Source organism: Protopterus annectens, chromosome 11.part0 (assembly GCF_019279795.1).
Source record: "Protopterus annectens isolate FY-2018-M chromosome 11.part0, PAN1.0, whole genome shotgun sequence".
Classification (NCBI taxonomy): Eukaryota; Metazoa; Chordata; order Ceratodontiformes; family Protopteridae; genus Protopterus; species Protopterus annectens.
The window spans coordinates 1,425,054,228-1,425,068,881 of record NC_056745.1 but is presented as its reverse complement, the minus strand read 5'-3'; the positions used below and the strand labels follow the sequence as shown (position 1 = coordinate 1,425,068,881).

At 41.7% G+C, this 14,654-nt stretch overlaps 1 protein-coding gene across 4 annotated transcripts in view; it reads left to right on the top strand.

Annotated features, from left to right (window-relative positions):
• ASZ1 (ankyrin repeat, SAM and basic leucine zipper domain containing 1) overlaps nucleotides 1-14,654 on the top strand; it is a 1,559,240-nt gene that overhangs the window by 308,612 nt on the left and 1,235,974 nt on the right. For all 4 annotated transcript variants that reach the window (XM_044088717.1, XM_044088716.1, XM_044088719.1 and 1 more), the window contains one exon: nucleotides 1,681-1,803. In XM_044088717.1, coding sequence (XP_043944652.1) covers nucleotides 1,681-1,803 — 123 coding nt within the window. The remainder of the gene's footprint in view (nucleotides 1-1,680; nucleotides 1,804-14,654) is intronic.

Here is a 14,654-nt window from a genome sequence, read left to right as displayed (position 1 = left end):
TGATGCCTAGCCAGTAACAGAGGTCCACTCTAGTAATAAAATATATGTGTGAGCTGCTTAGAGATGGTTTGTCATATGCTTCTATCAAAGTACATTTTATGGCCATCTTAACTTATCTGCCCATGGATCCTCTTCTTTAATCTCTTTTTTTTTTTTGCGGTCAGACTGGTTAAGAAAGGAGTGTTCTACATGCAACCCCCTAAAAGCAAATTCCTCCTTCCTGGGATCTCCATTTTGTTCTTGAAAAATTAACCTTGTCTCCTTTGAACCTGCCTCTCAAGTTGATTTATGGTTCATTACTTGGAAGACTGTTTTACTCATTGCATTAACATCTGCAAATTGAGTCTTTTGAGCTGTAAGCTCATATGGTGGGCCAACCCTATCTGATTTTTCTCAGGGACAGGGTTGTGTTATGCATTAATCATCATTCTTGCCGAAAGTTGTTTCCGAATTTACCTTGAATCAAGCCACCGATCTGTGTTCTATCCTTATCCAAAAACAAGGGAGAAAAGATTCTACATATCTCAGATGCATAAAGGCAGCTCAGGTACTTCCTTGACAGAGCAAAGCCCTTTAGGTAAAATGAACAGTTCCTTGTCTCCTGTCTGGGGACTAAGAAAAGCCAACCTGTCTCTAAGTAAACTATTGCACAATGGATATTCTCTGCTATTGTTTCCTGCTACTTCCACCATGCTACATCTCCTCTGGGCAAGGTTAAAGCTCACTTGACTAGAACCTTATCCTCTCTGATGGTATATTGGAAAGGGGTGGACACCAGAAGCATTCTGGTCCTTTGTTCATATCTTCTCAAAGCACTACAAACTGGATTCCTTTTCAAGGCCCAAAGCAGGCTTTGTTAGGCCCACTCTCTAGGGGCTCCTGGAGCTTTATCCTTCCACTTCCCAGGTAGGGTAAGCTTTGTGAGTCTACCCAAAATGCCACTGAGGCAGTGGGAATGATGAACATAGTACAGTTGTGTAAGTCTTGCTTACCTTTAACTGTAGGTGTTCAAATTCCTCACTTCCTTAGTGGTAACACCCATCATTCAGAATGTGCACAGTTAAGGTGAGTTTCAGTTTCTTCGATTCAGTGGTTGTTGCATTTGATTTTTATATGGTATTGTTTTTGGCTGTAAATTTACTCTTTAGATGCTTCTGGCTTCATGTACTTTCCTCTGCTTTATGGAAGTGAAAAACATGAGGACTCACTTCCTGTGACAGCTGAAGGCTTCTGTGTCGGGATATGCTCAGGCAGTCACTGTCCCAGGATGAGAGAGAGAGGAAATGGAGTCTGAACTTTTGAAAACTGGCTAGTACTGTGTTACCTTGGCAGGTCAGCCAAAATGTCATTGAGGCAGTGAGGACTTTGTCCAGATAGAAGACACGGCTTTTAATATTGGACCTTCTGTGCAACAGCTGCATCTGTGAGTAGTTCAGATTGTGTTATGGCAGACTTGTAGGTAAGGAACCCAAACTTTTTGGCAGCACTAATTGTGATAGCTAGCAAACAAAAAGCAATGATTCATGGATATTTTAATTACCAGCACCTTGAGATTCTTAAACAATAATATGTTTTTCTGTTGGTATCATGACTTCATTTTTCAGAATACTGTCTGTTGTATGCTGTTTTATGTAAATTGTATTTTAAATCTGAATGAAATATTTTTGTAATTTATTGTAGGTTTAGATGTGGATTCAAGTTTTCAGTTTGGATGGACTCCTTTGATGTATGCAGCTAACGTTGCTAATTTTGAATTGATGCGTGTTCTTCTGGATAGGGGGGCAAATGCAAGTTTTTCAAAGGGTAAGATTACTGTTTGAAGTTGCATAAACACGCAAGCTTAAACTCAAAAAAATAAATAAATAAAAATGGTACTACTTGACATTTTTTATTGACGCAGACAAGGAAATTCCTAATAACATCCTTGAATGTGATGTATGTGGGCTTTAGTTTAAACTTAAATTCCTGTTTCTTTTGTTAATTGGACACATCTGTGAAAGTCAGTGAACTGTACACTGATAGGAAGCCATTTGGCTTAGTTGGAGAGTAGTTGATGACAGTAACAACCAACAGATGGTAACAAGTATGGTGGAGAACGCTGTCTGTGCTTGAGGCTTCAAAAGGAAGCAATTATCATACTGCATAATGTAATTTCCTGAAGTTCCTAAGGACAGTTGTATGTAACATCTTTCAGGAAACAAACTAGTGCTAGCAATTGCATTAGAATCTAAAATTGTGGGTTTTGTTAATGTTCTGTTGAGCATGATATATTAAAATGCTGCTGTAAAGCTTGACAGTAGTATTGTATTTAAATCCAGCCAGACAGATATCTCCTCTTATTTAAGACATTTAAATATGTACAGTATTTATGATATTTGAGACATAAATGTGCCTTTTAGTTCAACATTTTCTTATTCCATCTTGTGAAAAAGAGCATGCTTCTTTTCTTCACTGAAAAACAGGCATCTGATATTGGATAATGTGGTATATTGCTTAGCAGCAAAGATTACAACATTGCTAGCTAACATTGATTGCATCATCATTAATGCGATTTGACAGTTTCATGCAGTGGTGTCACAAGTAGTGATGTCATTTCACAGCATACTGTGATGCATTGAGAAACCAGGGCAATAAATGTAAGCTGTTTGGCTTTTGTGTGTAGTATTGTCATACTAAAAGTTTATAAATGAAACTTGAAACAATTGTTCTGAAAAAAGTGTAGCTTACCCCACCCTATGTTTTATCGCCTCACCTTAGATTAATTAAAAAAAAAAAAAAAAAATTAGTCATTTTTTTAACTTTTTTTTACTTGTGCATTTTGTAGTATATACTCCATCCTCTTTGATTGTGTAGGATGTCTGTCATGCTGAGATGCTTCCAGACAGATAAAAAGCAAAATGTATCTTACACTATTATAACACGTATGAAATAAACTGTGAATTGCACAAGAATAAAGCCCTTGACTGAACCAAATGATATGGGATTGATAGTGACCTGGACACTGAAACAGCGAGCTGAGGGGAGGGTGAGTATAAACAGCCATTATCAGCTTGCTCATTCTCAGGGTGATGGAGGAAGGGAATCTTGGATTGCAGCGATATCTCAGCAAAGGGTAGCAAAAGAAGCTAGCATATGTATGTACCCAATAAATCGCACATTAGTACTGTACAGCAGAGTAAGGGTGTGAGTTGAAATGTACACATCCAAAGATCAGTGCTTTAGCTTTTTCCATGGGGAAGCTACTGCAGAGGCCAGGGAGTTGGGGGTATGCAAAGCCCTTGGTGTCTGCCTTAATGATAGTCTCCCATGATTTTCTGTTGCCTAAGATGGAAATAGTGATCCTGACTGAGTATGGGTGGGTTGATTGTCATCAAGTCATAGATGTAAAGGTCAAAGGAAAAAAAAAAGAATGCTATTCTTGGTAATACCTCATAGTTTAGTCTGCTGCACATGACAGTTCAGAGATAGTGTAGACTGGAAATGAATTTTGATTTTAATTTAGAAGTTAATAGATGTCTAGTTTGATACAGCTATAGTGTTCCTTTTTATGAATGGGATTAAATACATATTTTACTTAACATTTTGGAAGTTAATGTCCTAATATCTTGTCACGGCTTACTTTTTTCAGGTAAAGGAGCTACTGTCAGATTTTCTTCTATATTCCGGAGGCTGTCTATATTTTCTACCACTTGCATAACCATTGGTGCCTGTATGATTTTTAGATATACTGTAGGACGTGAAGTTGATCTGTAGGGTTAACAGTGCATCGATTGCAGGTTCTTTTTTTGTGTTTCTTGTAGTCTGCTCATGTTTGTCCTTGATTTCCAGGTTCTTTTCTTCATTTTGCTTATAGTGGTAATATGCGAGTAGATTTATATGGATAATGCCCACTTCACATGATGCAGCATCAGCTTGCTCTTATTAGTGCTCCTGGCCCTTACATATGTTGAGTCACTAGATAGTTTGTTTTTCAGGGAGACTTAAATATTCACTTTGGGGTGGCAACACCCCCTCCACTGTTGTGCATCACTTGGTTAGCTGATTCCCAGAGAGTATACTGTGTACCAGGCTCATTTCAGCTATTTTTGGGGGGGTTCATCTCCATGAATAAAATGCTTTACTCATTTATGTCTCTGATTTATATATATGTATCTATATTTTATATATATATATATATATATATATATATATATATATATATATATATATATTGAAATTTTATATGTTATGTTGTCCTATCTCGCCTATATATATATATATATATATATATATATATATATATATATATATATATATATATATATATATATTGAAATTTTATATGTTATGTTGTCCTATCTCGCCTTCATTCTTGCTGGTTGGGTTCGGAGCCGAAATTCGTCTCCAACTCTGCCGTAAACCATAGCTCAAGAGCTTCTACTGGCTCGAGGCTATAACCTATCCCATGGTGCTTAGCAGCTGTTCCCAGATTTCGTTTGCCGCTTGAAGCTTCGGGATTGTCTTCGCTGGCTCAGTCTAGTAAAATTTTGTATTACACTCTGTTTTTGGATAATTTTCTTAAAACTTACTACTACTTATCAGCAAAAAGGAGAAACCAACACACAACGAATTCCACAAAAAAGATAAAATACGAACAGCTTTAATTCCAGATTCACAGCAGCAGCTTAATCAGTAAGCGCTTTCGTCATCACAACTTCCTCAGACTGAATAAAACCAATTAGGAATAACTTCCTTTTATATAAAACGCATTCATCAATGAGCCCAATTATACAATTATCTTAAAGAACAGCACACTTATAAAAATGTTCATGACCATACAAAACACATTTTCCAGCCATGTTTTCCAGTATTATACTAACGTTTCAGTTTTTTCTTTTTTAAATATACCTTAAAATGTTCTTTCTCATTTATTCCAGGAGGGTGACTTGCATTCAATTTGACTATCCAGCAGTATTCTTTCCATTTTAACTCATCTTCTGCTGATAGTTTCATGTCAGAATTAAACATTCTATCTATAACCATAAACTTAGGGGTCCCCCTACATTTACCATCCATAAAAATGTTTACTCCAAGCATTATTATTGTTTTTTTGAATAGCATATAAATGCTCCTTTATCCGTTTGCATAACTCTCTTGTGGTCATGCCTACATAATATGAGGTACATTCTGAGCATTTAGACAAATATACCACATACTTCATCATACAAATATTTTCATTCTGAGCATATATTAACATTTTATTCATACTAATCGGAATAATTCCTTTGTATACATACTTACAAAAACTACAATTTAAACATTTTATCAACTTCTCTCTTTTTTCTTGTATATATTTAACCGTATCTTGAAACGCCTTTTTCAGATTTTTACCTTTTTTATTTACAAAAGTAGGCTGTTCACCAATAACATCTTTCATTTTTGGAAAGCTCATCAGAATTTTCCAGTTTACCTTCAACAGACTTTTAATTTGTCCACCATCAACCGAATAAGGTATTGCCATACCCAAACTGTAGTCTTTGCTTGTATTGATTTTAATTCCTTTATTTTCATTTTGAAATTGCCCTATATTTGTATGTGTGACTCTAGACTTTTTTATATTCCTAATGCTGTCCATTTCTTCTTTTTTACTTTTTATAAATACTTCCGGTTAGCCCCTAACTACAAACTTTTGACATAACATATCTCTTTCTTCTCCATATTTCATATCACAGTCCGTTAGATCACTAACTCTTTTCAACTGTCCTGCTACAATATTATACTTAACATAACTTGGATGCTTACTATTAAAATCCAAATATGTATTACTTTGGACACTCTTTTTATATATTTTGGTATAAAACCTATCTCCTTTCTTGTATAACCCAACATCCAAGAAATAAATACTTTAACTATAATTCCAAGTGAATTTGAGATATTCACATGCAACATTAATTTCATCCAAAAAATGTAATAATTCAGTTAACTCACCCCTCCAAATTAAAAAAAGGTAGTCAATAAAACAACCAAAAAAACACAGCATTTTTATAATGACTATTAGCTTTAATATATCACTTTTCCCATCTGGTCATAAGTTAGCATAGCTAGGGGCCATAGCAGCCCCCATAGCTACACTATTAATTTGTTGGTAAAATTTACCATTAAACTCCAAAAAGTTATAAGACAAAATGATGTCTAAAATGTCTTAAGACAATACTAATGTCTTCATTACTATAACATTTAGATTCTGCCAACTCTACCCCTACATATTCCACCCCAATATTATTAGGTATGGTTGTATATAACTAATTAACATCCATTGTCACCATAATATCTCTTTTTTCTGTTTTTATCATTTTAATATTATTCACAAAAGCAAAAGTGTCCCCAATATAAGTGTCGCTTCTTTTTACCACCTGCTGTAATTTATTGTCAACAAATATTGCCATAACCTCAGATGTTATGTGATCCTATCTCGCCTACATTCTGTACTGATGGGCTCGGAGCCGATCCTCGGCTCCGACTCGGCACGCTATGCTATAGAGTGAAGCCTCTTATTGGCTGAGCTATTCTCTATCCCAGGATGCACCACCACTAATCCCCCAGATCTCGTTTGCCACTTACAAGCTAGGACGTGGTCTCAAACTTGGCTGAGCTAAGTGCTGTTTTTTTCTAAAGTTTTCCTGTCAGGAAATTCTCTGTTCTTACCCAAAAGCTGTTTTAACAGCTATTGTTGTTGTACGCGTGTTTTTTTGGTATAATTTTGTGGTAAATTTGTGTGTTTGTTTAGGGAAAGATTTCCCGTTTAAGTTAGAGGGGCCTTCCCCTATTCCTTAGTAAGTTTCTCTTTTTTTAAGGAGGTCAAGTACCTGTTTAAGTTAGAGGGTTCTTGGCCCTCCTTTTTGGTGTTTCTGATATTTGTAGTGTATCGTTAAAAAAAAAAAAAATTTATATTGTTGTTTAAAATCATTGTTTTTCTGACTAGATAGTGATTTTGTTCCACTGTTATAGTGACTGTTTTAGAGGCATTATGTCCAAAGAACATAGACCCTCATGGTTCAAGAAGTGCACGAGGTGCAGTTATAAAATGTCTATAACGGATGATCACTCCTCGTGCGTATATTGTTTAGGCGCCAAGCACCTACAGGAGTCCTGCAGCGTGTGTCACGCCTTTTCCTCTAGAGTCCTCCAAGAGAGGAAGAATAAATTAATCCTGAAAGGGCTGATTAAACCCTCCTTCGAGGAGGCCTTATCTTCCTCATCCTCTCCAACTAAGGAAAAGAAAGCGTCGGCTCCGACCAGCCCGTCGGAACAGACTACTAAGAAATCCAGGCAGGCTTCTCCATCAGCTCCACGGACTTCGGAGCCTAGGGCGGAGCGGTCTGCCTTGATGCCCCCAGTCTCGACTCCTCTGGTTTCGTTGCCGATGACTGGGGCTTCGAGAGGCGGGTCACCTTCATCGGCTCCACAGATTTTGGAGCCGATGAGGGTTGCCGGCTCAGACTCTTCCCCTTCGGCGCAAAAGCCCTCCTCGGCACCAAGGGAAATTGTTTTGGGATCTCCCTCGGCACCGATACTGGTTGAGTCCATTCGGAGCAGGTCCCCCAGTCCTTTGGAGCCGATGGATAAGTCGGTTCGGACCCGATCGTTTTCCTCTAGATCTTCCAAGATGTCTGATTCGGACATCGACAGGGTGCTCCTAAGACTGTTTCAGTCTCCTGTGTTCCAGAAATTAGTTTCAGCTCCAGCCCATTCGGCTTCGTGGCCGATGGCCCACCCTGTAGTTCTGGTTCCTCCTCCAACAGCCTCGGCACCGTTGGAGCCGGTGCTGGTGGAGCCGATGGAGGTTTTCGTGTCGGGCCCGACCCTTACTCCAACCCCGGCTCTCAAGTCGGAGTTCGGTACACGGACCTCCTCTGTCGGCCCCGGGGGGGGGGACGCTTCGGGACCGATGTTTTCGGTTCCGAGCCTTCCTCTTGGTGCGTCGGCTGCGGGGGTACCGTCTACTGTTGTGGCCAGGGGGGTCGGACCTTCCCAGGATTCTGGTGGTCCAGCCTTCAGGGCCATGAGGAGTGCGTTAGCCAAATCTTCTTTGGCTACCTCCACGATCTCACCAGCACCTTCCTTACATAAGGAGACTGGGTCTTTGGCAGTCCCCCTGTCCTTAGACAGCGGAGCCCCGGGGCCTGAGGTCACCCCCACTGGGGGTTCCCCCCCCTCCTGGAGGACCCTCTGAAGCTTCTTCAGAGGAACCTCCAAGGAAAAGATCGTGCAAGAGGAAGTGTCGACTCCTCTGAGTCTCTCACGTCAGACACTGATCTTGATGATGCAGAGGGGTCCCCTAAGTCGTCCTCAGATGATGTCTCCTTTGCAGACATCTTGGAAGCCCTCAAACAATGAGGCGGCTGGCATTCCAAACCCCCTTCTGCTGACGAGTCGGTGTTCCTTAAGGCCTTCGGGGCTCAGCCCTCCGCCTCCTGGTTGTCTCCGCCCTTCGACGAGCTCCTAGATTTGATCTGTCGAAGGGAGTGGGAACATCCAGATTCTGTGGAACCGGTGCCTGCTTGCCCAAATAAGTTCCTATCAGCACCCCCTGAGAAGGAGTTTTTGACAAAAGGTTTGGCTGTAGATGCCTTGACAAAAGGTGTGGCTGTAGATGCCTTGGTGGTGGCATCTGCTACCCAGCAAGATGTAGCAGAGGCTTCGACGTCCGTCCATCCTCCTAATAAGGAGTCTAAGAGCATGGATCGGTACGGGAAGCGCACCCTCAGTTCAGCGGCCTTTACCTTAAGGTCCCTGAACTATTTAACGCACTTCACCAGGTTTCAGAGGGATCTGATCAAGGAGCTTTCAGATACCCTCTTGGGTAACCTACCTGAGCAGCTGGCCCAGACGGTTGGCTCTCAGTTGGCTACGCTGTCATCGATATCAAACTCGTCCATGAGTCTCATTTCATATGCAGCCGAGGGGGCGAGTAGAGCGGCGGGTACGGGTATTGCTCTACGGAGGCAAGCCTGGCTCCGCCTGTGTCATTTTGCGGAAGCTTTTAAGTCTTCCTTTGCCGATGCTCCCTTTGATGGGTCTTCTTTGTTTGGACCCAAGGTAAAGGACACATTGACCCGCTGCGAGCAAGAAGGTAAGACATTGACTGCCGTAGGGGCACGATTTTCCACTCCCTTTCGGCCTTATCCCAAGGCTAAAAGAGGAGGGAAAATGTGGTTCCGTAGATCCCAGAAGTCTTATCCCTCACAGCAGGACGATCCCCCTTCTAGAGGCAGAGGAGGGGGAAATTTTTCTGGAAGACGCCGTCCCAGAGGCGGCAGAGGCCCCTGCAACACTGGAGACCGCGAGTCCTTTCGTGGCTCTTCAGCCTTCCGCAATCCCTGAGGGATTGCCCGACTGTGCAGCTCCGGAGCCAGTCGGGGGTCGTTTTTTGAGGCACCTAAAAGCCTGGGGAAGGTATCACTCAGGACCGATGGGTGCTTCAAATTATCGCCGGAGGTTACGCCATCCCCTTTTCTCACTCCCCACCTCCGTCCAAGAAAATCCCGGACCCGCCACCCAGTCAACGGGAAATTGCAGCCTTAGTCTCAAAGCTGCTTCAAAAAGGAGTCATCCAACCGGTCCCCGCAGACCAGATCGGATTAGGGACTTACTCAAGATTCTTTTTGGTGCCAAAAAAGACTGGGGACTTGAGGCCCATTTTGGATCTCAGTATTCCAAATCGTTCAGTCAAAAAGTCCAAGTTCCGAATGGTCACCTTACAATCCATTCTCCCACTGCTGGAGAAAGGTGTTTGGATGTGCTCCATAGATCTCAAGGACGCCTATTACCACATCCTGGTAGATCAGGCGTCCAGAAGACATTTGCGCTTCAGCCTAGGAGACAGTCATTTTCAGTTCCACGTGCTGCCCTTTGGTCTCACCACAGCCCCCAGGGTGTTCACCAAATGTTTGGCGGTCGTGACTGCTCACCTGAGGAGTCTAGGATTCCAGGTGTTTCCGTATCTTGACGACTGGCTCCTAACTGCCACCTCCAGGCGTCTACTATTGCAGAACCTACAAGCCACAATATCACTAGGCACTTCCCTTGGAATCACCTTCAGTTGGCCAAAGTCTGTGTTGCTGCCATCTCAACGCATAAGATTCATCGGAGTAGAGATAGACTCAAACCGAATGCGGGTCTATCTTCCTACAGAAAGGATACAAACCATACGGGCTCAAGTCCGAGCCTTGCTTCTCAGATCCAAAGCTCCAGCCAGGATGGTCCTGTAGCTATTGGGATCCATGTCGGCCACTGTTCTTCTAGTCCCCCTAGCAAGGTTGCATATGAGAATTCTCCAGTGGCTTCTTTTGACACAGTGGTCCTTTCAGGATCTCCCTCTCAGTCACCTCATACGGATCACGGAAACCTGCAAACAGGACCTTCGCTGGTGGCTGGTGCCCTCCAATCTGGATCAGGGTCGACCCTTTGTTCCACCTCCTCCTATGGCCACTTTGACTACGGACGCCTCCCAGATGGGGTGGGGGGGGGGGCATTCCCCTGGGCAGGTCAGTCCAAGGCAAATGGCATTCAGAAGAGAGTCTTCTTCATATCAACATTTTGGAAATGAGAGCGGTGCTTCTATCTCTACAAGCACTCCACGATTACCTCCCTCAGGGCGTAATTGCCGTTCACTCCGACAGCATGTCTGTGGTCTGGTATCTGAACAAGCAGGGAGGAACCAAATCCTACCCTCTTTGCAGAGAGGCCATGAGAGTCTGGGAATGGGCAGTGGCGACCAGACGTTTTCTAATAGCAACTCATATCCCTGGCAAATCCAATGTGATAGCTGACAGACTGAGCAGAACTATCCTCTCTCCTCACGAGTGGTCTCTGAACAATGCAGTGACAACTCAGATCTTCAGCAAATGGGGAATTCCTTGTTGCGACCTCTTCGCAACCCCGCTGAACGCGAAGTGCAGAAAGTTCTTCTCCCTCACTCCAGCTCCGGGGGAGAGTCCTATGGACACACTAGCCCATCCTTGGCCCACCGGCTTGCTATACGCCTTCCCCCCAGTTCCCCTCCTTCCCAGAGTGATCCAAAAGGCGTCTCACTCTGGGAGCAAAATGATCTTAGTTGCTCCTTACTGGCCTCGTCAGGTATGGTTCCCCTATCTTCGGAAATATGCACTGGACGGTCTATGGTTCCTGGATCAGACCCCAGACCTATTAATTCATCAGTCGGGACTACTCCACCAGTCCCTTCACACTTTGAAGTTAACAGCTTGGCTCCTCCTCTTCCGACTATAGTCAGGAATCCTACCTTAGACCCGGAAGTCATACATATCTTATCTTCGGCCCACAAGTCTGCCACTAAGAAATTGTATACTAGCAAATGGAAGAGATTTGCTATTTGGGCTCAACTCCGGGGTCTGGATCCCATCACTGTTCCTGTATCGGAAGTCCTAAAATTTCTAACTCCCCTATTCAATCAAGGTTCTTCAGTCTCTACCATCAAGGTCCAATTGGCAGCTATTTCCAATTTTCATGAATCTATAAACCCACCTTTAATGAGCAACAGATTGTGTAAAACCTTCATGAAAGGTGCTGCGCTTTTACGACCTCCGATTTCTCATCCTGCTCTTCCGTGGGATCTCGATGTGGTGTTACGTGCCTTAACCTCCCCCCCCTTCGAACCGGCAGCAACATGTGATTTGAAATTTCTATCTTGGAAAACTGCTTTTCTGGTCGTGATTACTTCTGCCAGAAGGGTTTCAGAGCTTCAAGCTCTATCTCTAAAACCACCGTACCTGGTTTTTCACAAAGATAGAGTATCTCTCAGGCCTAATCCATCCTTTGTCCCTAAAGTTTGTTCCAGTTTTTGCCTGCAACAGTCATTAGAACTTCCAGTTTTCTTTCCAAAGTACTCAAACAAAGCGGAATACATATTCCACACATTGGATGTCCACAGGCAATTGCGTTTTTATTTAGACAGGACCAAACAAACAAGGAAAACAGATCAATTGTTTGTGTCCTTTTCGGATAATAAATTGGGCAAAGCCGTCACAAAGGTCACTATTGCCAAATGGATCAGGGACTGTATTAGTCAAGCTTATTCCTCTTCTAATAAAGAGCTTACGACCTCTGTCAAAGCTCACTCTACAAGATCTATGGCTACTTCAATAGCATTCCATTCTAAGCTTGCCATTAGTGACATTTGTGCTGCGGCTACGTGGTCTTCCCCGCACACTTTCATTTCCCACTACAAATTGGATGTGGCATCCCGGGGGCGAGCTTCATTTGGTTCCACAGTGCTCAGGAGTGTTTTCCAGTGAGCCACCCAGGATTTAGGTGCTAGGACGCTGTCCCATCAGTACAGAATGTAGGCGAGATAGGATCACATAACATCTTTTAGTTATGTACTCACCATAACTTTAGATGTTTGGGATCCATCTCACATTCAATAACCCACCCTCCTTCCCCCTGCCTTGGAGATCAGAAGAGATCGGACGGTCCGAATTCTATTGTTTCATCTTGAAACATCTGGCAATGTTATATGAACAAGTTATGTGTGTGTGCATGAATGCGGACAAACAAGATCTGGGGGATTAGTGGTGGTGCATCCTGGGATAGAGAATAGCTCAGCCAATAAGAGGCTTCGCTCTATAGCATAGCGTGCCGAGTCGGAGCCGAGGATCGGCTCCGAGCCCATCAGTACAGAATGTAGGCGAGATGGATCCCAAACATCTTAAAGTTATGGTGAGTACATAACTAAAAGTTTTTGAACCTCCACTTGTAACAATTGGTCTAAAAGGCTGCTCTTCCAAAGCCTTATGCATTTTTAGCAGACCATAAATGTTACTAATAATGGGGTTTGTTTTAACAAAAAAACTTGCTTCTTTTGAATTTATTCTATCATCACATAACCACTCCTCTATAATTGCATCAATAAACCTATATGATTTTTTAATAAAGTCGGACGTTGTTTCTTTATAATGAAAATCATCTTGCAACATAACAGAAATTGCATTTAGATATACATTTTTAGCAAGCATTACTAATGCATTTCCTTTGTCAGCTTTCAACAACACTACATTTTCATCATTACTCAAATCATTTAATGCAAGCCTTTCTTCATATGACAAGTTAAAAAACTTTTATTCGACAATAAATTTTTAATTTGCATTTCCATTACATTCTGAAACGCCTCCAACTCCGGTCTTAGAGGAGGATTAAAAGAACTTGGCTTATGATATACATTTGACTGAGAAACATTCCCCAGCTTATCGCAGTTATTGAAAAAACACTTTTAATTCAATCGTCTCACACATTCCCTTAGATTGTTAACAGTTTCACAAACATGAGCTCTAGATGCAGGTACAAATGTCCAACCTTTGCTTAAGACAAAAATTTTGTCTCTCCAATTGTGTACAAGATAAATTTACAATTTTAAAGTCACTTTCAGTAGACTTAACTGTTCCTCTTTTTCTTCCACTTGCTGTTGTTTTGATAGAATTTTCTTTTCTTCTGGCCGCTTTTCTTCCCTGGCCCTGAAGAGACTTGCGCCCACGTATGCTTCCCTGTGCCTGTGTTTTGATAAACATTTATCCCCTGAAAATGGTTTAAATTAGTAGAAACAGGACCTGGAGAAATACTATTCACACCCGCTTGCTTAGCGGGCATTGCCCCATTGCTGGTTTGCTGTCCATTAACAACATTTTCAGATCTTACTGGCACCGATTGCTCATTTTCACATCCACCTTCTTTTGCTAATAGACTCGCATCTGCATTCAGTGAAGAATTAAAGGTATATGCAACACCCTTCGCATAATCATTACAATCTCTCTCAAACTTTTTAAGTTTTCTTTTTCTAAGAGCATAATTTTCTTTAAGTTTATTTTGAATAAGACAAATTTTTGATTCAAAGTTTTCATTACTAGAATCTCTTTTCAAAGAAAAATACTGCTCTTTAATAATTTCATCAAGTTCATGTATCTTTTGTTTATAACAATCTACTAACATAGTCATATATTCAATACCCGTTTTTTGGTTTAATTGGACCCATTTTTCTACAAGCTCTTGTGGTAAGTCATTTCCTACCGGCATAACATGAATTCTTAAGCCCTTTAGCACTCTCCGAACTGATATGCTGCTTTCCAAAAACAGCACATCCCACTGCAACCTTTTCAATTTTACAAGAGCTTTTTCTAATGAAAAAAACGTTCACTCAGGTTAACAGCAACTTGCCTGCCAATTCCTAGGTCCTGAACATTGTCCAAAAAAGGATTAACAGGAGAAGCCAAACATCCGAACAGTTCATCTCCCGTTACTACTACTACTTAGTTTACCTTTCCCAGTTATAGCATAGTGCCCGTTTGTGTGATTGTATTATTCTTGGCTGTATTATTCTTGGCTATATTCCTTGCGGCTGTCCTTTTGGGCCTTGTTTTTCTCTCTTCCCCTTATCTAGTTAAAGAATCCATTTCAGTTAGAGGATTCTTTCACCTTCTTTCCTCCCTTAAGGAGTCCGTGTTTAAATTAGAGGCATCTCCTCCGGTTGGAGGAGATTGTCATGGAGACTTCTCCTCCTCCCTATCCTTTCCATTTTTTCTTGTGAAAAAAAAAAAAAAAAAAAAAGCAAAAAGCCTTTTCTATCTTGCTTCTACCTTGTGTAGTAGTTAAATTTTACTGTTAGT